The following is a 23,018-nucleotide window of genomic DNA, read 5'->3' as shown; positions in this document are numbered from 1 at the left end:
TTGGTCCTCAGTGTGGGGCTCGGAGTGGGTTATCTTCGGAGAAGACGTTCAGATAAGGAGATAACGGATGAAAGTGTGATTACGTGATTGGGAATTGCGGTTTCAATCCGGAAAGGATGCGATGTAATCATAAGGACTTATTATTGTTTTGTGGCCTTATGCTGATCTAGTACTTAGGGGCGGAACTGTTGTATTCCGTGGTATATGAGTTGAGATTCAGATTGTGATTGAGCTCAGCATGCAGCTCCTCATCGTGCAATCGAAAATTGAAAGTTTAGGAATGGAATTTCGGACGCGATTAAGGGACCCAGGTATTCATGAATATATGTGTAGCTTTGCAAGTTACAAGTGTAATCTATTCGAAGTATATGTATTATGAGAGTCTTTTTAATATCCTGCTATCGCACAATGCTTTTTGACCCAATAACACCTACCCGCAGATACCTACGAACTCAACCCTCCAACAGCTTCGCCTCTTCCCCATCACCGATGAGCTTCTTCAACGCCTCCACGGTAATTTCTAGAACCTGCTGATTCCTCGATTTCTTCAAACATTCTTTCAGACATTCCAATCCTGCATTCTCCTTCACTATTTCCCTTCCTTTTTCCCCGACTTTATTCGGTGCCGTCAATATGTTCAGTATGCAAACTGCACCTCTATGTCTAATTTCCTCTTCTTCTTCCGTACATAGAGCTAACAGAAGGTTGACTCCCCTCTCTCTTTCCAGGATTGCTTTTACGGCAGTATCCCACTCGGTGAGACTTGCTAATGCTCCACCTGCTGCTCTTCGGGTGGCGAAATCATCTGCGTCCGTTAAGGCTAAGAGGATATGTGTACGTTGTGAAGCTTGTTTACTGCCGTCTGCGAATTTTGCAACACCTTCTGGTGATTGCATGAGGTTGCAGATAAGCTCTACTGTTGCACGAGTTACCATGGTATTATTGGAAAGAAGTAATTCTTCAATTTGAGACCACGCCAGTCGAATGATAGGGTTGCGAGCTGAATCGTCTGTAGAAGCGAGGTTTGTTAGGGCCAATAGAGATTCAAAGACAGGTAGAAGATCGCGGTGTTCGACTGTTGGGTCATCCTCCAGGAGGAGAAGAAGAGGTTTGATAGCTGAGACAAGTGATAGAGGATTGGTGCCGCCGAATACGTGTTGTGGATTAGTGGATATGAGGATACGGGCAAGAGCATGAGCTGTGGTTCTCCGAGCTGGTATATTATCTGAGGGGAAGACAGAGTCCGCGTGTAATAAGAGCTTGATTGCACCTTGTTGGGCCATTTGTCCTCGGATTTTGGTTATCTTAGAAAGTGAGAAAATGATGGATGTGACAAGTGTGAGAGATGCCATTGATCCATGTTGACTATGGGTGACAAGAACAGGTATGACACCGGCGTCGAATACATTTTGACATCTCTTGGTAACGTGATCATCGTCGTTGAGAGGATCCGGTTTAAGGGCGGATTTGGATGCATTAGCATAAGCCTTTAACTGGCCTAGCTTTTTTTGTTCTTCTGTCAAGGGAGGTTGATATGCTGTAAGATTAGCAAAAATAGTAAGAGCTCCATAAGTTGCCGGTGATTTGGGCGGAGCATCCTTCATGGTTTTGACAAGATTGGCCAAAAACTTTTTATCCGAACCCAACTTCTCCTTAACTTTTGATTGCAGCGAAGCATAAGCGAGACCTTCAATCGAACTTTGCTGGGATGTATCTGTAGAAAGCATATTTTTAAACATGTCTGAAAGGTCTTCAATAGTTGTACTCCCAGGTGTATCTCCTTCCCCAGATTCAGCAGTTGGTGCTGAAGGGATGGCCTTCACTTCTGCGGTCAGTCAGAACAATTGATTAAAGAGGGGGTTTATTAAATATGAAAGTGTGTAAATAAATGATATAAGAAGCATACCTGAATCTTAGCCAGGACAACAGCTGCCAGATTCCTAACTTGCTCGGAATGTATTCGCTGTTGTATAGAGCCATCTTCTGCATTGCTATCGATAGGTGACGTAGAGATCTCAGAGATCTTAGGTGGAGAATTATTAACGATCTCTTCGAGCCATTTCGTGCAATGCTTCTGGATGGCTTCTCGACAAGGGGTGTTCATGCAAGCAGCACTAAGCAACTCTAGAGCAGCTTGTTCAACCTTTCGACTTTTCCATTTCCTCTTCATCAAGGTACCAAGGCTAGGAATAAAACCCTCACTTAGAAAAAATGAAGAAATGACATCTGGAACCACGGGAAATATCGATGCTGCAACAGAGAAGGCAAGAATCAGATCATCATATGTCCCTTTGCCTACTCGATCATAGAAGAAATGCGAAAGATAATCAACTCCTTGTTGTTCCGAAGCTTTGAGGTAAGCAGAAGTAGTCAAAGTCGCGTGACCTCGGACCGAAGGAGACTGTCTCATGTCAAGATAGCCCAAGATAGTTTCTAGGATATCTTGATCGATCAACTCAAAAAGAGGTTTGTGTGGCTCCTTCGACTTTGTTTCTTCGTTGGAATCATCAGTGAGAATTTTGGTGAGAGTGTTCAATTCCTTGCAGGTGTCCTCATCTTCTTGTCCACCTTCTGTCAAACGGGCAAGTAAGAGAAGTGTTTGGTCCTCGAGGGAGTCATTTGCGGCGGTTGTAGCATGAGGAACACTTGGATCAGTGCCTCTTCTTTCGAAAGATTGATCAAATGAATTTGTCATGATGCCGAAGTATCAAACGGAAATGGAGTTTGATGGAAATAAAACCAAGGACAGGAAGATCAAGATGTAGATGAGGGGAAAGCTCCAAATTATACGAAGTACGAGCAAATGCCCCTCTCTTGTGAAACCACAAGCTTAAGAACCCCACATTTTTGGGGGAAGTACCGAAGATAAACGGCTGCGTCACATGATCAGGCGACAGCAAGGGTGACCGTACCGGCATTCCGCATTACACCCTGGATGAAGATCATCTAGCCTTGCTCATAATTCCACCAATTCTCTCAGCCTTTAGAGAAATCAATACCAATCGCAATTGTACGGACTCTAGAACCGCAAGGAAAGGGAATTCGTCTGTTGAGCTCTATTAGGACCCTCATAAGTCGCTCATAAATCCAGGAAAACGAATAGATCCTTTGAACTTCAGACATATCAGGCTAGCATGCCCGCAAGGCTTTTATCATGGATGGTATAGATGGCACAGATCATTTCACAGGAGGCGTCAAAGGTATGGTCAAACAATCGTTGCGGCAACTACATGTCATGTTAATATAGAATCAGGTCCTTCTCCTTCATGCCTCGTCATTATCTTAGACACAAATCCTCACGCGTGGGAAATCCTCTCATCTACTCTTCCTCTCTCGAAAGCGATTGCCAATCTCCTCGTCTTCGTAAATGCCCATCTCGCTGTCAACAATTCCAATCAAGTAGCCATAATAGCTAGCCACTGTCATCGTGCAGTATGGCTTTACCCAGCGCCGCCTTCTGCGTCTGAAGATACAGAAATGGGTGGCTCGACTACTCATGGCCCGCCGGATGATGCAAACAAATATAGACAATTTGCACTCATCGAAAATACCCTCCTTAACTCTGTACGAAGCCTAATAGAAAGTACAACCGAGCAAGAAGTGTCTACTACAACCACCACCCAAATGGCCGGCGCCCTCACCCTAGCCCTCTCATACATAAACAAACAACTCACAGCCTACAGCGATGTCTCAGCTGCTGACTCTAAACCCACTCCCTCCGATATCACCCCCTCCGATTCTACCACCGGGTTGCAGTCGCGAATTCTCGTTCTATCAGTGTCCGGCGATCTCGCACACCAATACATTCCAATAATGAATACCACATTCGCAGCACAGCGCATGCGGATTCCAATCGATATATTGAAACTCGCGGGCGACACCGTATTTTTACAACAAGCTAGTGATACTACTAGAGGAATATATATGCATTTGAAAAATCCACAAGGATTGTTACAATATTTAATGATGGCATTCTTGCCCGATCAAACAAGTCGAAAGGATTTAATAGCACCAACGCAGGAAGTGGTAGATTTTAGAGCTGCGTGCTTTTGTCATAGAAAAGTAGTGGATGTGGGTTTTGTGTGCAGTATATGTTTAAGCAGTATGCCTCTCGGTTTTCCCCTCCTTTTAACACAACAAATCCAACTAATCTCCCTCTCTCCAATCTAGTATTCTGCTCGCCCCCCGAAGGTGCCATCTGCTTAACCTGTTCCACGCACCTCTCCCTCGGGAACTACGGTGCCAAACCTGCCGTTGTCCCGCGCAAAAAGAAGAAGAAGCGCAAGATAAATGGTACGGGTGCGGAAACGGGTAGTGCTAGGGGTACTCCTGCGCCTGGAGAGTAATAATTACTTGAGCTATTTAGCGGCTTAATCATTAATTAAATAGATTAGCAGATACGTGAACACGACGATAGGTGAGACTTTCTGTCTTGGTAACTAGATCAATTCATAATCGCTGTTTCAGGAAATCTGAGAGTTTAGCGGGATGGAGATGGGGAGATGGGAGCATGGGGACCCGGGGATGGCAAGCCCAGAAGTTTTCGTGATTTCAGCGTAGGGAAGATAAATGATGATCATGCTGGATTTTTTGCGTCGGCTACCTAATAAAGAACATGAAGCGAACTTCAATTTCATGGAACAATAGCGTGGGAATATACTGGCATGACACATGGTTACCAGAATACTGTCTAAGGTTGAGGTTGGATGGAGAGAATAAAGAACAAAACGAGAATGAACTTTATTGCGATTTACAAAATAATGGCATATCAAATGAGCAAAAGCAGGAGCAAGCTCAACTATAAAACTATCAATATATCTATATATATATATCTACAAGAAAACCAGTATCATACTTAAAGTTTTTTCAGCATGTTTCAATGGAAGTCAAGAGTAACTTTAGGTTCTATTAGGTTATCGGATATCACCTGCTAACAACGTAGCAATAAAGCATAAGCAATACTATCATCTCTATCCATCTTTCCCATTCCCTCCTATCACAACCCATCTGATTTCCAAGCGGAAAGTGTTTCTAGGCTAAGGGTAATGTGATGTTTTGTTCGTTTCAGCAATTGTTCCTCCCCATCCTTTCCATTTGATTCCATTCTTCAGCGCTATTTTGTTGGTCATAATCATAAATATCATAGGGTCCCTTCCTCCATAAGCAATAATGCGTTCTCTTCAAAACAACACCTGTAAAAAATGATAAGTGGTATGACGAACCTAGTAACCATTTGCAAGTACCAAGCTCTGTACCTTAGAGTAGAAGGTTGGTGATGCGTGTGAGGCGAGATACTGGAAGTCAATCTTTCTCGATCTTAACCTTTCGACCTCCTCTAACAACATTTCCATGATCTCCAAGACGAGACATGACACACTTAGCATCTTTTTCATTAGAAGCGTAAGATGCCAAGGCAAATGAGTCGGTGTTATGAGCGAAGTGAAGGAAATATCCATACTGTGTCTTTTTGACCGCCATAACGCCGATTGCGCCTGCTGAATTGCTTCCACTGACACCAGGATGACCCATAAAATCTGCTTGAACAAATGATTCCATGGCTTCATCTTCATTGGCTTCCATATCCTGGCCACCACGAGCTCGTCTGGTATTGTGGTAAAGTCTGTCTGCGCATTTTTGCGAAGCCATGGTAGTTGCCATATGCTCTCCTGTGCCGCTGGTAACTGCAGCAACTGATACTTGATCTTCATCTCTTTCGTCACAAGGAACCACAGCTGTACCAATACCTACAAGAGCTGCGGGTCCAACGCGGCCACGATGTTTCATCCCAATTCCACCTGATGAAGATGCCGCAGCAATGCGGCCATACATATCAATGGCAATAGCTCCAACGGTATCAGTAATCAAGTCCACGTCAGCCTTCTCGGGTGTAAGAGGTTCTGGAATAGACTCGTGGGGGCACTCGATGGTTCCTTCTTGGGCTAGATCCAATGAAGCAGAATGCATCTCAATAACCTTTTCCTGGTCTGTTGGAGAGAGATGTCCGTCTGTACTAGATGGCCTATCGATTGTTGATGGAGCAGTACTTGCAGATATACCTGGCTCGCTGGATACACCACTGGTAGTAACGCTTGGAGATAAAAGAGATTGAACACGTCCCGGACTGCCATCACTAAGTGCTGCAAGTCGTGCACGTTTCGCGGGAGTTGTTCCGACTGGAGAACGAGAAGCTCCGCGGCCTGGTGCGTTCATTTGAAAATAGCCTCGGCTAGGAGGGGTACCGGGACGTGGAGAATATGGACCACATTCTTGAGGGCATGCTCGACCTGGGGACGTTGTTGAAGGAGAATCAGGTTGCCCTTCATTCCAAGTACCAGTCATAAGGGCGTTGGTATGGTCCCGACGCTGTTTGGCTCTCACACGTTCTTCGTATTCCCGAGCGGCAGCCTCATCGTCAGCAGCTTGACTGCTATTAGTACTTGATGGTGTCATACGACCTTGTCCCTCGGCACGACGTAAGTCGTCACGCCAACGAACATACCTCTCCCGCGCATTCTTAGAACACATCATATCATGTGGCACAACTGGTATTCCATGTTCCCATGCGAAATCCGTCGCTCCTTGTCCGACGAGAAGGTTGGGTGGGACTCTTCGCAAAGATAATGGCCGACTTGAAGCTTCTAAAATCAATCTTGCCAAACTGACGGGGTTCTTGATTTCTGAGAGCAAAGTGTTGGTCAGTGGATCAACGTGAGAAAGTGACAATCGACTTACGAGCAGTTGCGCCACAGGCACCACTTCTACCCAGATGATCCACCACCGTTGCGTCACATTCAACTATACCTTCGATTGATAAGTTACTGCCGTACCCGGCGTTGGTGATTTCCTTATCTTCCAGAACTTTGATCGCAGCTTCGACTGCATCAACAGCTGAACCACCGGCTTTGAGGATTCGCATTGCTGCTCGCGCAGCACTAAACAAAAGTCAGCAAAGTTTCACATGCCTCAAACAAAATCTCAAGGCGTCAATTTCTTGATTCAGTCAGCATACTCATTACAAGCTCCCAAGTGAATGTGTTCATTCGTAGTGCTGTGATAACCTGCACCAGCGTGGACGAATATCGCAGATACACATGGTTGAGATTGTGCTGCACGGGTTCTCCTAGTATCCGCTGATCCATCCATTGCTGGATCGAAGCTCATAGCAGGCTTCTTATTGGTCTGCATATTTTGGTAGAAAGGAGTCTGAGCTATCAATGGCGGGGATCCTGACCATGGAATTTCGCGATCTAAGAATGGAGACGGGATGATTTCGATGTTATATTTTTGAAACTTGCGAAGTGGATTGGAAAGATTGGAGATTTCGCGACGAAGTTGACGAAGACGCTCCCGCGCAATATCAAATTTGTTAGCAAATAGAGATTGTTGAGGTATAGAAGTGGATCGTTGTGTGAGTTCAGACATGAAGTCTCGTAAGTGAGGGGCAAAGGTGAAACGTTTATATTCAAGTGAATATGAATTTTATTGATACTCGAAGATTGTACCAGGGAGGGACGGGACACTAGCAGAGAGTTGCAGCTGAGAGAACCGATAGGCGAGTAGCAGCGTGTACTTATGGTTTTCGAAATGATTTCAGATTTCGAACTGATGAACTTGAAGGACAGGGCTGGATGGCGAGGGCGATGTTTAATGAGGGCAGTCTAAGATGTCGTGTTCTTTAACGCTGTTTCTGTCGAGGTTGCAATTTATATCAAAAACAATTTGGTTATGGGAACTACACACAGATCAGTCACAAAATGGCAGATCCAGCTCATCATGGGACATACCACAGGAGTATCTCTGATTGGAATGAATGTCCTTCAACGTGCAAGAACAGAAAGCTTTTCTGTCACAAGAGACTCCGGTTAACCTCGAAGATATTTTGGGACAGTAGAATCAATATCAGAGATACAAAGGAACGGCCGAGACGTTTAAGATCCAAACAACTATGTAGGTCAAGGTTTATGAAGTATGTTTGGAGAAACGAGTGTATTTGGATGTGGATGTGTGCGTGAAAGAGATTGCGTGTGTGGTTCCGTAAGAGAAAGAAATGATGGACACGGTGGTGATGTTTAGAATCGAGGAAGAAATCTTAGGATGTAGAGTGATGGAAATGACTTTTGTTGACATTGAAATATGTACCTAGTACACCACTACATAGTAAGATCAAACAGGCAGTGAGGCTGGAGATAGAAAGAGAAAGAGCTGTTCACTTAGAAAGTTGAAGGATAATGAAAATGACCTCGTTCAATCAAAAGGTCGTTAATTCACCCGTTTTAATCTCCCTTTTCTCTCAAGAGAAGTGAATTCGTGTTTCTTTCCCCATCCTCCTTGGATATCTGATATATTCAACTATCTCCTCATGACACGAGGGAGAGCGATGTGACGAGCGAAGTCAGGAATATCAATTTTATATGACGTGCACGTGATCATCAATTTGACCGTTCTTGACTGGCTGTCGCTGGCACTGGTGGGGTTGGTTCGTTTAGGTCCGCACCGCCTACCATAGGTATGGGTCGTCATCTTGAAGCTTAGATTCAAACGCCAACGGTCAATACCAGCTGTTAATTATCAGCACAAGTTGTTTACAATTTCTAAAGCTGTCGCATAACTTTCTCAACACTTCTGGGTCTGCATTGCGCAGCTTTATTTCAATATGGCTTCTCACACTCCGGCCGTTGTCATGGACAAGTACGTTCGAGATCCCCACAAGGCATTCTATATCCCCGTGTCCCGAGTAAAGGGATGCTATCTATTTGTACAATTACTGATACTTCAACGATAGCGGTACCGGTTACTCCAAGCTTGGTTTGTTCTCTTCTGCCGAGAAGATAGGCACGCAACTAATAATGCCTCAATTATAGGTTTCGCCGGCAATGATTCTCCCTCCTTCGTCTTCCCTACCGCCATAGCGACAAAAAATGCCGCAGGAGCTGGTGCAGGTTCAGGATCCGGGCGTCCTGCAGTTGCCAATAAGCCTTCATATCTTACAGGTGGCGCTGGGCCAGGAGGGCATCTCTCAATGAAACGTGGAACTGAAGATTTGGACTTCTTTATCGGAGACGAAGCATTAGCAGCTGCAAGTGGACCAGGTGCGCATGAGTTATAGAATATATGATATTGGAATTTGTTCTGATGATTGCAGGTTATGGAATAAACTATCCAATTCGTCACGGACAAATTGACAACTGGGTAAGGAGGTCAAAGGCTATGATCAAGGCAGAGTGGCTAACATGAAACCTGTAGGATCATATGGAAAGATTCTGGTCCAATTCGATATTCAAATATCTTCGTGTTGAGCCAGAAGATCATTACTTTCTGTTAACAGAACCTGTATGTGCTCATTTCTCAATTCCGTTTAGAATTTCCACTTACCGATATTTCCCAGCCACTCAATCCGCCCGAGAACCGTGAAAACACTGCCGAAATTATGTTCGAATCCTTTAATTGCGCTGGTCTATACATTGCCGTCCAAGCTGTACTCGCATTGGCTGCGTCGTGGACTTCTTCTAAAGTTTCTGATCGATCCTTGACTGGAACCGTAATTGATTCTGGAGACGGAGTGACACACGTAATTCCTGTTGCGGAAGGATACGTTATTGGATCATCAATTAAATCAATTCCTATCGCCGGTCGAGACATTACATACTTCATCCAATCCTTACTTCGAGACAGAGGTGAACCGGACTCCTCATTGAAGACTGCCGGTGAAATTAAAGAAAAGTATTGTTACGTCTGCCCAGACATTGTTAAGGAATTTGGTCGTTTCGATCGCGATCCTACGAGATTTGAGAAGCATACGGTTACCCAACCCGGCGGACGTCAAGTGACTGTAGATGTTGGTTACGAACGGTTCCTTGCACCAGAAATCTTCTTCAACCCAGAAATTCACTCCTCCGATTTCTTGACTCCTCTTCCAACAGTGGTGGACGGCGTTATTCAATCTTCGCCCATTGATGTTCGTCGTGGACTGTACAAGAACATTGTACTATCCGGAGGAAGCACATTATACAAAGATTTTGGTCGCAGGTTACAACGTGATATCAAACATTTGGTGGATGACAGAATTAGAGCCAGCGAAGCACGAAGTGGTGGCGCAAGAAGTGGAGGTTTGGAAGTTCAAGTCATTTCCCACAAGAGACAACGACATGGTCCATGGTTCGGTGGCAGTCTTTTGGGTCAAACCCCTGAGTTCAGATCTTATTGTCACACCAAAGCAGGTAAGTTATACTGGGTTTTCCTGTCGGTCAGATGCATTATACTAATATCAAACAGAGTATGATGAGATAGGTCCAAGCATTGTCCGAAGGTTCGCTTTGTTGGGAGGACCAGGAGGATCGTAAGGAGCTAGACAAGTGGTCGAAGTGATAGAGCATTTGAAGGAGTGAAAACTATACATATATTGAAGAGCAAGCGGAGTTTTGGGAGAATGAATGAAGCGATCATTGTGAAATAAGACGTCTCAAGTTACGTAGATTGAGATGTAGTCGATGATGAAAATTGATTAAATTGCTGTATAATTGACTATTGTTTTCTGATATTCTCTGATCTAACAAGTGGTGTGATGTCAACTCCATCTCGGTAACTCTTATTGGTCAAGATGCATCAAGTCCATGAAGGGCACATCTCCCGGTGAGCCTAGGTGCCCTCGTGCCTTCGAGCTGTGACATAAAATCTGGTCTGAGTGTCATGTTCACGTGACTGTTGCAATGGCGGGGTTGACAATCGTTCCTATTTCACGACGGCGCGACATAAAGTCAAACAAAATAACTTCTCCAAACCGCATCCCTTCACGAAGTTTCAGTCCGCACATTTATCTGATATCCCCACAACAGCTGTGATTATCGCAATCAAAAATCGCCTAAACGCAAATTACAATCGCAACTAGATTACAATTCAAAAGACAGTCGCAACCATGGAGACAGACGCATCCAATATCCCGCTTCCCACAAATGAGGATCTTTCACCTACAGAACAAGATTTATTAGATGAGTATGAACGCTTGGCAGAGAATATGAAGACTGTTTGTCTCCCTACCCTTTTCTCTTCCCTCTTCCTTCTCTCTCCTTTAGCCCTCTCCCCTTCTCATCTTTGCCCTTCACCATTCTTCCTTCCCTACCCCAATTCTATAACATGGCTCATAAAGCTCACCAAAGTCCGAAACAGCTCGCGCACACTCTCGAAACAATGTCCAATAACCCCACAGCTTACATCCTTGATAATCTGCGCCAATTGGAGCGGAAAACAAGTTTAGTTTTTACGTTGTTGAAAGCGAGTGTTTATAGTATTGTGCTGCAGCAGCAGATTAGTGAGGAGAGGAATGACGATGGTGGAGGAGAGGGGAGTGAGGAGGGTGATTATGAGTAAAGTGGTAGAGATGGTGGAAATTGTTGGAGAGGGGGGTGTTCTCTGTACGATTGCATGATTGAGAAGCAGGATATTTACGCATATTTGATAAGGGAGGTGGAACTAATTCTCTTGATCACTATGGAATTTCGACTAGGTCACACCAACCCAGGCTTTCGATAATTTTAAGGAATGTGTTAAGATGGCTCGATATGCGGGAAATGGAGGTCATCATGGGAAAGTAGAATCGGATATGACAGAGAGGGCGGAGATGATAGGAGTTTCTGATCAGTCTATGGCGGCAAGCTCTACACCATTGATGACATGGTAGAGTACATCATTACGACATATCACGAATTACAACTGTCAGATAGAAATTTGGAAGGGAGGAATTGCTTCATCTGTTGTTTAGGAGTTCTGGACTAAGATACCCACACATAACATGTGTAATGCAACTTGCATATCAAAATCTTTCCTTATCTAAGATCTTTTCCCCAAATGCAATATCATGAATTCATGCCATGTTTGCTTTTCCATATGCTTTTTGTGCTTATTTCCAGCATTACGCCAGTCCATGAATATGCACATTCATTTTCCGCATCCATCTAGTAGTACTCATACAATATGTAGTATACATTTACATATTTCCTCTCTTTTCTTTCAATGTATCCGCCCATCGTATACCCTTATACCTTTCCTCCATAGTATACCTTCCTGACATCCACGAGTTTCTTTCCTCTTCCCCTGGCAATCTCATCTGGTATACGTTGTTTCATTAATGCTTGGTAGGTGGCTTTGACAGTATTCATCTTGTTTCTCGAACGTGGTACTTTGGCTGACAGATCATGGATACCTACTGCCTTTGCCATATCAAAAATAAGTTTTTGACATCGGAGACCGAATCCTATAAGTTAAGAATGAATTAGCCCCTCTTCTTGCCCCGCATTGTAAAGAACCCAACATGTGAGAAGAAGAACATAAGAATTAAAACATACCTGGAGGTCTTGCCATAAGCTTAACTTCAACGGCACTAACCTTCCCTTCGACATCCCCATAAATCGTTCGTTCCTCATATCTCGGAACTGGTTGCATATTCTTAATGGCCGCAATCTTTGCATTATTATTCGTATCTTCCGGTTCCTGACCCTTTGCCTCTCCTATGCCTAATCTACCTCTTCCATTTCCTGCAATTGCCAATACGTACATACTGTCGATTTTACCCAGACGAGTTTGATTGACAACTCGGTGACTGACCAGGATTTTGGTGTCGAGGTCGAAGATTTCATTCATGGTGAGTCCAGTTTGGTGACGCAACTTCGTGTAAATTCCATCCGGATCTCTGGGATCGAGATTCTCCTCATCTTCCTCATCCACTTCCCTGCCAATCTCCGTAGCCTGACCCGGGTCCTTAGTGAAATCCCCAGGAACCTGCGGGGCAATCGCAAAAGTACTTGGATCGCCCATTTCTTTCTGCAGCGCCTTCAGCGAATCCAATCTATTCGGCCTGTGTTTCTTTTCCCACTCCGGATCCTCAGGGTCTATATCCTCAGGATTTTCCTCCATGACTTTATCCATGTACGCCACGAATTCGTCTCCGATCTTGTCCTGATCCAGCGTCCAATTTGGGTCAATTCGATAATCCATGATCTTCTTGTCGATTACAGGCTGCGTCAAACTCAAATCATCCATATATTTCAACCCCCCCAAATCCGTCCGTATCACTCCATGACTTTTCAGATCATCTGCATCGACAGATTCCTCCGCAGCCTCAATAGCAGCAATTTGCTCCGGGGTGTATCGTTTTCCTAATAAAGATTTCTCTTTGTCGCTGTATCCAGGGTAAAGTTCCTTCGCGGGTGCAGCATCGAGCTCCGATTGTTTTATGCTAGCAAAACGGGCACGACGTCGTGCGGGGAGGGGAGTCGAGGCGTGGAAATTTTGTCGTCGGGTTAGTGGTCGGAGGGATGGAAGAGGCGCGTTGAAGAGGCATCGCGCTGGGCGGGAGACACTCATTGTGAGGTACTTTTGGTGTTGCAGGTTCACTGCACGTCTTTTCGGAGCCCAATTCCTGAATTTCGAGATTCAGTTCGAGATTCATTTGGTGAGAAAATTAGTCGCTCGGACACTTTTTCTAAGATCACGTGGAGTGTGTTGCAGGGGTCTTGAGGAGGGGGTTTGGGTGACTTCATCCTGAAAGTTTATATACAATCTTTAACATGACATTTCAATCGATATTCAAAGTTGAATACTGCACTGCCATCTGATCCTGGTTGTTAGGCAATATGAAGTTTTGGTTTCTTTCTTGGAAATATTGTTCTATATACAACCTCCAAGTACTCAGACATTCTTCGACGCATGTAGTTTCGTGCGTGGGGGGGCACAAGTGATCTCAAGTGATAGAAACTCCATCTCTTAAGAAGTCGATCGTCTACATTCTGTTTCTTTTCCCATTGAAATCAGAAAACTCAAGCACTTAAATACTTCATGGCTTCCTCGGGCATACCTCATGAAGTTATCGCAACACACACATTTCAGTCGTCAACATCACCACCACATTATATTACTTCCATCACGTCGCCAAGAGCAATGCAGATAAAAGTCAAATGTATCATCAAATTGCCGATTAATTTCTCAATCACTCCCCTACATTCCAGCCTTAACAAATCCAAATAAAGCCATGAATCAAAGATTCTCTCCTACTCAGCCTCAGAAAAGACAAAAGCAAACGAGGAACCAGCCGTGAGGCAAGAAGTATAAGAAAGACCACGCCCATTTGTTCAACCGCACTCTTTTCCTTGTGTCATTACCGTTTTCCACTTCCAAGCTTGCCCTGATTTTATTTCTCATCCATTTCCTGCCTTGTATCAAGCTACTTTAGGTATTGTGCTTTGTTGATATTCAAATTCCTGTCCCGTTGTCCCTCAATTTTCCATCTTTGTTTTTGCCCTGGTGCTTATACTGTCTCGCCTTCATTCTACTGTCCTTCAAGACACGTATCATGTCTCTGAAACCTTCTCAATACCGCGATCCCGAATCAATGGAACAAAGCGTTACTTAGTCCCCCACTTCTACCCAGTAACCAAACTGAAATAATTGCAAGTGCCAAAAGAGTGGGTGAAGCAGCATACCATGCCGTCTCTAAACAACTGCAAACAACCGCAAAGAAAGGCAAATAAAGAAAACATAAGTTTGCATGTGTATATATATATTCAAGGATAGTGCAGAAGTAAATATACAGTATTATGAACAAATTTCTCTTCCTCATCAACAAAAAAATACCACGAATATCCATCAAAACCAGTAGAGCCTGTCGCATCTCTTATAAAGACTCATAATATCATCATAAGCCTGAGCCAATTTTTATCTTTCTGCTTCTTATGTAATCTTGTTTTTCTTGTTTGTAAATGACAGTCAAGAATGTTGTATGAATAATTTTCCAATCCAGCCCACCTTTTCGTTCATCAAATTAATGTTATGAGAATGTGAAATAGAGGCCGTTATGCGTTTGTTTACGTTTGAAATGAGAAGAAATGAAGGGCATCGTTGAAAAAAGAATAGAAAGGGTATCGAGAATCGAAGATGAGAAGATTGAAGCAATTTCAATATCAAAGGAAGAATATAAACGAAATCAGAAGCAAAAACGCCGTATTATGCGAAAGAAATAGAGATGATCAAATCATTCCACCTTCCATAGTCCCATGATACGCGGCTCTCACTTCCAGAGGATGTCTCTCCATCTGCATTCCACTCGAAGGAGTAGTTGTAGCACTCCTATTAAGTGGAGGTGGTACAGACCAAGTGGGAGGAGGAATACTTTCATATGGACTCCCACCATTCTCAATTGGGCTTTTTGTAACTCCCTTATCAACAATAGGGCTCGAATTATTCCTACCACGGCTAGCGCTTCTCAAACGTTCTGCAGCTCGTGAGAATCGGTTTGAGAGTGAGTTGTCCGTCTCAGAACGACCGCGGTTATGTGTGTATATGTGGGAGACAGATGATGTACGGCGACGCCCGAGAGTGGGTGGAATCGGAGGTGGTTCTAGTATAGAACTAGAGTTCATTGTTGATGAGGATAAGATGGTAGGAGTTTTGCTCTTTGGGATCATGGGAATTGGTTCGTCGTCCATTACTATTTCGATGACGCCGGAACCGGAAGAGACGCCAGAGATACCGGAGCCTGACGATACACCCGATACCATGGAGTTGGTGTTTGCGTTTGGTCTATACAATGGAGCGGGAGGCGGTGGTGGGGGCAGAGCCAAATGTTGTAGTTGCGGAAGAAGGGGAGGAGCTGGTGGAGGTGGCGGTGGTGGGGGAATCAGATCATGGTTTGGATGATGCATAGGCATTGCTTGATTTGCCTCGATAGTTTCATCGATTCCAGTCAACACATTTACAGGCCCACTTGCGTAGACCGGACTTCCACTTCTACTTCCGCTCTCACCATGGGGATCTCCGGAAAGTTGTCTACGAGAGGATTGGGTGGGTGACATTCTTTCTCTGGTATCGGGTGTACGTCTTGAAGAACTGGATGGAATTGTGGTTTGAAATGCGGGGTGTAGTGGTAAACCTGCGGGTATCATATTTGGCTTGTAGAAACTTTCTTCTGGGATCGGAGCTGAGGCAGATCGAGGCGGCATGCGTCGAGGTGGTTGAGATGCCTGGTACACAGTTTTTGGAAGAGGCCCAAAGGTATCATGCGGGCTATCAGATGAGCTGTTGAAGACTGCTGCGCTCAGAGTTGCTGATGCTTGTGATGGACCCGCGTCATATTTGTTCGGAATTTGAGGAACTTGTGGAATACGATCTGCACCATTACCTTCGGGATCATACTTAGGATGGCGCATAGCTCTTGGAGTTGCAGGTAGACCAATCTGAACAGATGACTCTGGAGCTGAACCAAAACCGCTGTTTGGAGAAGTATTATTCGGTGTAGTCTGTTGGCTTCTAGGAGCTTGAGGGCTTGCTTTTGGAGGCGAATACGATGTCGCTGATCCTTGTTCGGGGAAATTGGTAGAGGGACGATAAGCTAGTGGTGACAGACCGCCCAATTCTCCTGGGTGAATGATAGGTGGCGCCAATGGTCTTTGAGCTAAAGATTTACGTCTTTCTTCAAGCTCACGTGCAGCTTGTTCTCGCTTTAATGCTCGCTCATCTTTGGCATCCATCTTTTGCTGTTCTGGAGCCTTTTGTACTGATTCTGATTGTGTTCGTAAATGAGATTGAGATTCGGTGCCATCTCGAGTTAAGTATGGCGATCTTTGACCTTCCAATGGTCTTCGACTTGTGGATCTCTCACGACGCCTTCCACTTGGCGAAGACCCTCGAACAGCACTTGTACCACGCTCTCTTATACGACTACTACTCCTCAATCTGAAGGCAAGTTGGTCTGCCTTTGCCGCTCTCAAGTCCTCAAAATCAGCAACCTCATCCTCCTGGTAGAATTTTGCTTGGGGAGAAAATGGCAACGGAGATGAAGGGGAACGAACTGCTGATCCAGAACGTCCTGCGCTTCGGCCTCGCGCATCTCGACCTCCTAGTCTAGCATCGGGACTTGCTGGTCGGCGACTGGGGTTGCGACTTGTTTGGCGGCTAGATATTTTACGTGGTTCAGGGGATTGTTTTCGGACTCGGCTTGCTTGTCTTGATGATTTAAATCCCGTTCGACTGTCAGTTCTAAACTGCTTGTCCTGAATCATGACTTCACTATCTGAGATCGCGGCGCCAAGATCTCTCAGATCTTCAGGCGACATTGGAATAGGCGAAGTTGGCGAACGCTTTGCAGGCTTGATGTATTGGATGATATTTCTTCCTCTATCTTCCGAAGTTTCTCGTGCCTTTGGTTTTCGGCTACTACTGCGAGCTCTTCCACTTCGATCTCGGCTAGCTTGACGACTCCTTTGTTGTTTCTTATGATATGTGGCTGTATCCAAGCTGTTGATGTATTGATCAATGCTTCTGCCGTGCTGGACTGGGCTGGTTGTCCTGAAACTCGTTTCGCTGTTCAAAGGACTTCTGGCATTACTTGAGGCTGAAACGGAAGCGGCTGATGATAGAGCAGCAGAGTTCAAAGGATCACCAATTGAGCGATTAGTCCGATTATCGTGGCGAGATGAGACTGATGGATCTGGAGATGTCATGTAGTCGCCTGTAATTATGGATTCCATCGGTGGCCACTGGATCTGTAGCCCATCTGGCTTACGATGTCGCGATCCATTCCTCGTACGATCGTCTTGCTTCTTCAAAGTAAATGTATCTGGGGATGGCGATGGCAATGGATTGGCAATCTTCTTTTGGGTCATGGGTGTCGTAGGTCTATTCTTGGTAATTGGAGTATATGTCGCCGAGCTCAGTTGCAGCGGTTCCGCCTCCGCCTCGCTAGCATATTGGCCAGCTCGCTCCCGGTCTGAGCCAGCATCTCCAGGCGTCAGCGGATTCAACGGCTCTAACCTGACACGAGGTATAACATCATTTGGTGTTTCGCCAATAGACGGAAGGCGCCTGCGTGAGAAACCACCAGGTGTTGCGGTTCTCGCAGATGCTGGTGTATGGTATGCGCTACGATTACCTGGTCTCAAGAAAGCAGTATGTGCTGTATCACCACCTGGAGAAATAGCAGATTCCTCGATTGGTGTTGGGCCAGGGCCAATCGGTGTCTTATCATTATCAATACCAAAGAACTTTGACTTCTGTTGTTTATCTCCGAATGCCGTGATTAGTTTCAATGCCGATGTCTTCGCAATACTGCGTTGTGGACCTCTGTGGCTAGGAGGCGACAAAGGAGGGCTTAGTAATTCTGGAATACTTTGGCTATGAATATTGGTGAAAGTTGCAGCTTGAGCAGATGGTGATGTCCATGGCTCTGACGATTCAGATGCTGTGCAGGAAAAGCATCGAATAGCCAGTTGTTGTTGACCATGCTGAACAGCCCACTCACCCCATTTTCGGATTAATGCAGCTTGTCGAGACCAATCCGAAGGGAAAACATGACTCGTCAAAATCAATGCTTCCATAAATCGTTTGTGGGAGACGTATATCTCGATTGCATCATTTTGATCACCCATACCAATCATAATTGTAGCAGCAGTGTGGACATCTCCCTTTTCTAGAAGTCGTTGAACATAAGCTCTAGCGACCTTGGTTTGCGAAGCTTGTCCTCCAATTCCACTTAGGGCAAGAAGCATCCAATCTGAAGAAGTCATTGATTCGGAGCTTGTAGCCATAATATCTAGCTCAAGATCGCCAATCCATTTAGCAAGAAGAACTCTGTGAGTTGATCCCATTGGTGCTCTGTTCATCTCATCACGGATCAACCCCTCGACTTCTCCATCCCATCCAAATATTGTACTGAGCATTTGGATTCGAAGATCATCATTCGTAAGATGGGAACTTTCTGAGACTTGTGGCTGACGGTAAGGGATATCACTTAACCTGGATTTGGTATACCTGAATAGCTCCACGACATGACTTCCTGACTCATCAGGACTACGGAGTACTTCCTGTCTTAGCCGAGATCCACGTTGTCTAGAACGATATGATCGTGCTGAGCTGGTATTACTCTGAGCATACGAGTCTCTACTTGATAAAACAGAAGGTTCTCGAGCAGTACCAGTATGGATCGACGAGCCAAAAGACATGGTTGTTGCCTCACTCATACCTCCACGTGATATAGCCGATAAGCCTGAAGAATGTTTTCCATGATGTCGAGTATTGTGTGGCCTTGAATCTGCGGATGACCTAGTAGAATTTGACGTGCGACTTCTCGATGACACGGGAGATAATGTTTCGGAGCGGTCAGGCTCCATGGCCTCTACACGTAATTGTTGTTCAATTTGATCACCACGTCGAGCAATTCTAGCCAACGGTGACATCCGATCGGAGTCACTTTCGGAGATATCAATATTGATCGGTACAGCTGAAACTTCGGCTGCGACCGCTTCAGCGGCCTGCTGTTTCTGCTCTTCAATAGAAACAGGGGGAGAAGGTGGCAACAAATTGGCTGGATGTTGAACGTTCGCCACCATTTGCGGTGGCGAGTTGAGATCGAATTGCTGTGCCGTATTGTTCGGTCCCAGCGTGAAGAGGGTCGCTCCAGGGCCATAAACAGCTAGACCTTTCACGATATCCAATGTCGGAACTTTCTCGAAAGTGACCTGTTTCGTTCGAACGTCCCATGACGATGTTTCCCTGTATCACACCCTGTGTAAGTGGTTGTTGCTAAGCGCGCGCCCACGGCCTTATGCAATGTGGGGGACAAATAAGGGGAGAGCACTAGGTTTGCTTACCCTTCGGAAAACTGAATGATACGACCATTTTTTGACCACCCTAGCCAATTAGGACCAGTTTGAAAATTGTCTGATCGTTTCAATACCCGGACTACTTTGGCTATGTCGTTGCTAGTGGGTGATTTTGCTATACTCCAAACCCGTAGATCGCCGTCATTGGTTTGAGATGCTAACATGTCCGACTTCTGGCGTGACGATGATGCATGCCACGATAGTGTGACGATCGGAGATGGCCCTCTTGAAGTTGTCAAGTTGTGAAGAATTATGAATCTTGGTTGCAATGCTGCAATCAATAAAGATCCATTGGAAAATCTGTGACTAAATCAGCGAAAATGGCCAAAAATGTGTCGCTGGAATTCTACATACCCAATAGCATATGTCCTACAGTCCGCTGCTGGTGCCAAAGATGTAATTGGAATTTGATCTAAAGTTCTTGAGGATATATGCTCTGATGTGGTCGGTTCAAAAAGAATGACATTTCCTTGAGCATTTCCTGTATGAAATTCATCAGCAACAAAGCCCAGACCTCCACTACCCCGCCATACGCACCAAATGCAACATTTCCATTGCGCATCCAAGCTGCCACTGTAAGATTTTCGTAACTCGCAAATCGGGCAATTTCATCTCCCGTCATGCAATCCCATACAATTGCAGTCTGGCCGGCATCGTAACTCACTACCAATCTTCCAGCTCCTCTTTCACTAATATTATCCACCGCTAACAATTGTATCTCTTCTGTATGTCTCGAAAACCGTCTTTCAATCTTAAGGGTATCGTGATGAGCGCAAACAACCGAATTTCCTTGCACATATAAGAACATCGATGCTGTCGCAGCACAGGGCTCAAAATCGCGAGGTACGGCGATTGGAGGCATACTGACTTCGGCCAATGTGGCTCCAGTGCCTTTGGATGAGTGGCCGGATCTCATTGATATCGACCGGGTCCTTGCGACAGACATAGTGGTGATAACTTCAATATCTGTGGATCGAGCATCGAAGTAGTTAGCCGGACCGCTGCATGAGAATTTTTCTGTCCAAAGGTTGACTACATGAACACATGAAGACCCGACGAATCTGGGGGTCCAATGCTTCTTCTACTTTTCATGATAAGGAATGTCACTCACAAATATATGAGCTAGAACTCAGGCCTCTTGCCGTTCTTCCTCGCTGTTGTGCTTTCTGCAGTACAGAGGGCTGGTCACTATCCGCGCCCGATTCTATATCGGTTGTCCCATGGGATGTTCTGTATGGCAGGCGGTAAAGGATAGCAGTGGTTTTTTCTAGCTACCGAATGAATGGGGGCGTTCTGCAGTGTCGCTGTGAACAACTGTGATGCGTGGTCGTGTTCCGGGAATTCGTTCCAATATTCTTTGTGCAATGGTCGAGAAGGAAAAAGTCAAGAACGTTGAATGTACAACTGGAGTGAGGAGAATATGTTCCAAAGAGAGTTGAAGTGAGTTGGAGTGGTACGAAAGCAGACTACAAGACATCAATAGCACGCACTAAAAAGATCCTCGTCTCATGCCTGGAACCAACCGAATCGCAAGACTGCAGATATGGCGCCTGTATGGGTACCAGAGAAAGCAGCAAGAGATCACTACACGCTATGGGAAAAGATGAAAAAGACTGGAGATAAATCGACCCTGGAAAATGAGCGCAATAACCGTATATGGCTTTTTTGGTGGTTAATAGCTTTCGTTACTAGGTCCGAGAGCATTGTAGGGTTTATAGGGCATGATGGGACAGAGCGGCTAATCAAAGATTCTTTGAGCTATCAGTGGATAATGCGGAGACCAAATTAGAAATTGGCACCTGTGAAGTTGTTCGATACGCATGTCCAGCCGAACCATGGGATACAGAATGTGGTGTGGAAAGTGATGCGGTTGCGGTCCGGCTCATGTGCCTAGCACCAAGTAAGAAGTCGAGATAGACAAAGCCACTATACCGTCTACATACCGCTTAACACAAACCCTGGTAAATAAGCTTCTAGCATGCTATTCAAGGGTTGACGCCCCCCCTTCAATGGATGGATGGTGCTCGGGCTTGTATTTTCAATCCATTTATACCCTGTCAAATCTTTATGCATTCTGTCAGGGCTTTTGCGACCCTTTTTCGAGGCTGCTGACGTGCGTTACTTGATTTGCCTTTCTGAGAAGCGTATTGATAGAGGGGAACAAGATGTGATAATTGTGATGGTGACCACATACTGTATTCTCGGTCACAACAAGTGGGTCAATGTATTTTGCATTCATTCAGATGTCAGAAACTCTGATTAGAAAATATTAGGCTTGATATGAAGGACCCGGAATAGAGATAGCACGATATTTGATGACTGGGGGCAGTATACCGTCTTTTGAAGATAATTGGAAGCAGTTGGTAACCTTACAATGGGGTAATCAAAAGAGAGGGGAAGATTCAACGTTAGCATGTCTGGTCGATCATTAATTGGATACTCGGGTTGACATTTTGGTGCAATGTACCCTCACCTGACTCTTCGAGTTGTGGTGGAAATGGAATATCTCGGCATAGTAACAATACCTGGTACAAGCAGGATACATCTATTGGAAAGCAGTAAGACGAATCATGGATTAGTATATAGTGTATAGTACCTCTATTCCAAGAGAGGCTGTGAGAAAGAGACATGAAAGGCCTTGTACTAGATAAGTACTAGGTAGTCGCGTACGAAAGTTATTCTTAGGTGTACATGATTCTTGAATATGTACTGGACGAGATGATATCTACAGGTGGATATTCTCAATTTCTGTGATATGTACCTAACATCGAATAGGTACCCTATGAAAGAAGGATCTTCCGAGATAGTTAGACACGGATTCATGTTGCTCATGTTGTGTTGTACAAGGTGATGAGATGAGGAATGGTTGAACTCATCTCTTGATTCGAGTGATTGCCCTGATGAGAAGTGATATTGGTGATATTAGATTTTGAAAGATTCAAGGTTAATTGGTTAGATTGATGAAAATAGTTGAATCTGATGAATCTATTCGTTCAATCAGTTTGACTCTACAATTCCACTACTCCACTAACACCATTAGCATCGGATGGGCCCTTGTATCTGATCCTTGTGTTTTTGCTCCACAATGCTCCACGGTTTTCTCATCGCAAGGCACGTAAGCGCCATTACTGGTCAAAGCAGTACGGGGTTATTCTTAGCGACATGTAGGAGATGCAAGATGAATGCCATTCATCACTTATATTTGATCCTATCAGAGAACGTAATCGCCATATCAATGGACAACGGTACATGGTTGGCACGGCGTTTTTTAACCATCGAGTCGTTGAGATGATATGGATGGGTGAATGGCGGCTTTGTATGACTTTTAAATGACTACTCGTACCTTGGTATTGCAAATGGATTGAGCAACTGATG

The 23,018-nt window shown here is 44.9% G+C and overlaps 7 protein-coding genes across 7 annotated transcripts; 3 read left to right on the top strand and 4 right to left on the bottom strand.

Annotated features, from left to right (window-relative positions):
- Positions 1 to 267: 267 nt before the first annotated feature.
- Positions 268 to 2,808, bottom strand: Bcshe4. The gene is made up of 2 exons (XM_001554699.2): positions 1,907 to 2,808; positions 268 to 1,817 (listed from the first exon to the last, which is right to left on the bottom strand). Exons 1-2 carry the CDS (start codon positions 2,693 to 2,695, stop codon positions 453 to 455), a joined length of 2,154 nt encoding a protein of 717 aa, XP_001554749.1. The 5' UTR covers positions 2,696 to 2,808; the 3' UTR covers positions 268 to 452.
- Positions 2,809 to 2,940: 132 nt separating this feature from the next.
- On the top strand, positions 2,941 to 4,837 carry Bctfb4. Its single transcript, XM_001554700.2, has 3 exons — positions 2,941 to 3,200; positions 3,254 to 4,102; positions 4,171 to 4,837. The coding sequence occupies exons 1-3, from the start codon at positions 3,155 to 3,157 to the stop codon at positions 4,344 to 4,346; spliced, it is 1,071 nt and encodes a 356-aa protein (XP_001554750.1). The 5' UTR covers positions 2,941 to 3,154; the 3' UTR covers positions 4,347 to 4,837.
- A 43-nt stretch (positions 4,838 to 4,880) lies between these two features.
- Positions 4,881 to 8,357, bottom strand: BCIN_13g05540 (hypothetical protein). The gene is made up of 3 exons (XM_001554701.2): positions 7,010 to 8,357; positions 6,733 to 6,932; positions 4,881 to 6,677 (listed from the first exon to the last, which is right to left on the bottom strand). The coding sequence occupies exons 1-3, from the start codon at positions 7,420 to 7,422 to the stop codon at positions 5,302 to 5,304; spliced, it is 1,989 nt and encodes a 662-aa protein (XP_001554751.1). The 5' UTR covers positions 7,423 to 8,357; the 3' UTR covers positions 4,881 to 5,301.
- Positions 8,358 to 8,510: 153 nt separating this feature from the next.
- Bcarp3 lies at positions 8,511 to 10,462 on the top strand. Its single transcript, XM_001554702.2, has 7 exons — positions 8,511 to 8,688; positions 8,783 to 8,805; positions 8,862 to 9,089; positions 9,143 to 9,189; positions 9,244 to 9,330; positions 9,386 to 10,217; positions 10,273 to 10,462. The coding sequence occupies exons 1-7, from the start codon at positions 8,654 to 8,656 to the stop codon at positions 10,338 to 10,340; spliced, it is 1,320 nt and encodes a 439-aa protein (XP_001554752.1). The 5' UTR covers positions 8,511 to 8,653; the 3' UTR covers positions 10,341 to 10,462.
- A 283-nt stretch (positions 10,463 to 10,745) lies between these two features.
- On the top strand, positions 10,746 to 11,705 carry BCIN_13g05520 (hypothetical protein). Its single transcript, XM_024696886.1, has 2 exons — positions 10,746 to 11,020; positions 11,164 to 11,705. Exons 1-2 carry the CDS (start codon positions 10,913 to 10,915, stop codon positions 11,362 to 11,364), a joined length of 309 nt encoding a protein of 102 aa, XP_024552700.1. The 5' UTR covers positions 10,746 to 10,912; the 3' UTR covers positions 11,365 to 11,705.
- Positions 11,706 to 11,869: 164 nt separating this feature from the next.
- Bcmrps5 lies at positions 11,870 to 13,412 on the bottom strand. Its single transcript, XM_001554704.2, has 2 exons — positions 12,339 to 13,412; positions 11,870 to 12,247 (listed from the first exon to the last, which is right to left on the bottom strand). The coding sequence occupies exons 1-2, from the start codon at positions 13,354 to 13,356 to the stop codon at positions 12,030 to 12,032; spliced, it is 1,236 nt and encodes a 411-aa protein (XP_001554754.1). The 5' UTR covers positions 13,357 to 13,412; the 3' UTR covers positions 11,870 to 12,029.
- Positions 13,413 to 13,881: 469 nt separating this feature from the next.
- On the bottom strand, positions 13,882 to 20,722 carry BCIN_13g05500 (hypothetical protein). Its single transcript, XM_024696885.1, has 4 exons — positions 20,181 to 20,722; positions 19,998 to 20,124; positions 19,632 to 19,943; positions 13,882 to 19,533 (listed from the first exon to the last, which is right to left on the bottom strand). Exons 1-4 carry the CDS (start codon positions 20,587 to 20,589, stop codon positions 15,015 to 15,017), a joined length of 5,367 nt encoding a protein of 1,788 aa, XP_024552699.1. The 5' UTR covers positions 20,590 to 20,722; the 3' UTR covers positions 13,882 to 15,014.
- Between the last annotated feature and the right edge of the window lie 2,296 nt (positions 20,723 to 23,018).

Source organism: Botrytis cinerea, chromosome 13, assembly GCF_000143535.2.
Source record: "Botrytis cinerea B05.10 chromosome 13, complete sequence".
NCBI lineage: Eukaryota > Fungi > Ascomycota > Leotiomycetes > Helotiales > Sclerotiniaceae > Botrytis > Botrytis cinerea.
This window is presented reverse-complemented; position numbering and strand designations above follow the sequence as displayed.

What these genes read in the sequence shown, in the direction of transcription:
- Bcshe4 (XM_001554699.2), bottom strand. Translation starts at nt 2,695, where the DNA reads ATGACAAATTCATTTGATCAATCTTTCGAAAGAAGAGGCACTGATCCA. An exon ending in TTGTCCTGGCTAAGATTCAG is followed by an intron (nt 1,818 to 1,906) that starts GTATGCTTCTTA and finishes GCAGAAGTGAAG; the next exon opens with GCCATCCCTTCAGCACCAAC.
- Bctfb4 (XM_001554700.2), top strand. Translation starts at nt 3,155, where the DNA reads ATGGATGGTATAGATGGCACAGATCATTTCACAGGAGGCGTCAAAG. An exon ending in TTTCACAGGAGGCGTCAAAG is followed by an intron (nt 3,201 to 3,253) that starts GTATGGTCAAAC and finishes ATATAGAATCAG; the next exon opens with GTCCTTCTCCTTCATGCCTC. An exon ending in GTGCAGTATATGTTTAAGCA is followed by an intron (nt 4,103 to 4,170) that starts GTATGCCTCTCG and finishes TCTCCAATCTAG; the next exon opens with TATTCTGCTCGCCCCCCGAA.
- BCIN_13g05540 (XM_001554701.2), bottom strand. Translation starts at nt 7,422, where the DNA reads ATGTCTGAACTCACACAACGATCCACTTCTATACCTCAACAATCTCTA. An exon ending in CACTTGGGAGCTTGTAATGA is followed by an intron (nt 6,933 to 7,009) that starts GTATGCTGACTG and finishes ACTTTTGTTTAG; the next exon opens with TGCTGCGCGAGCAGCAATGC. An exon ending in TGCCTGTGGCGCAACTGCTC is followed by an intron (nt 6,678 to 6,732) that starts GTAAGTCGATTG and finishes CTTTGCTCTCAG; the next exon opens with AAATCAAGAACCCCGTCAGT.
- Bcarp3 (XM_001554702.2), top strand. Translation starts at nt 8,654, where the DNA reads ATGGCTTCTCACACTCCGGCCGTTGTCATGGACAA. An exon ending in CCGGCCGTTGTCATGGACAA is followed by an intron (nt 8,689 to 8,782) that starts GTACGTTCGAGA and finishes CTTCAACGATAG; the next exon opens with CGGTACCGGTTACTCCAAGC. An exon ending in ACGGACAAATTGACAACTGG is followed by an intron (nt 9,190 to 9,243) that starts GTAAGGAGGTCA and finishes TGAAACCTGTAG; the next exon opens with GATCATATGGAAAGATTCTG.
- BCIN_13g05520 (XM_024696886.1), top strand. Translation starts at nt 10,913, where the DNA reads ATGGAGACAGACGCATCCAATATCCCGCTTCCCACAAATGAGGATCTT. An exon ending in TGGCAGAGAATATGAAGACT is followed by an intron (nt 11,021 to 11,163) that starts GTTTGTCTCCCT and finishes AGTCCGAAACAG; the next exon opens with CTCGCGCACACTCTCGAAAC.
- Bcmrps5 (XM_001554704.2), bottom strand. Translation starts at nt 13,356, where the DNA reads ATGAGTGTCTCCCGCCCAGCGCGATGCCTCTTCAACGCGCCTCTTCCA. An exon ending in GCTTATGGCAAGACCTCCAG is followed by an intron (nt 12,248 to 12,338) that starts GTATGTTTTAAT and finishes CTTAACTTATAG; the next exon opens with GATTCGGTCTCCGATGTCAA.
- BCIN_13g05500 (XM_024696885.1), bottom strand. Translation starts at nt 20,589, where the DNA reads ATGTCTGTCGCAAGGACCCGGTCGATATCAATGAGATCCGGCCACTCA. An exon ending in CAATGGAAATGTTGCATTTG is followed by an intron (nt 20,125 to 20,180) that starts GTGCGTATGGCG and finishes AATTTCATACAG; the next exon opens with GAAATGCTCAAGGAAATGTC. An exon ending in TGTAGGACATATGCTATTGG is followed by an intron (nt 19,944 to 19,997) that starts GTATGTAGAATT and finishes ATTTAGTCACAG; the next exon opens with ATTTTCCAATGGATCTTTAT.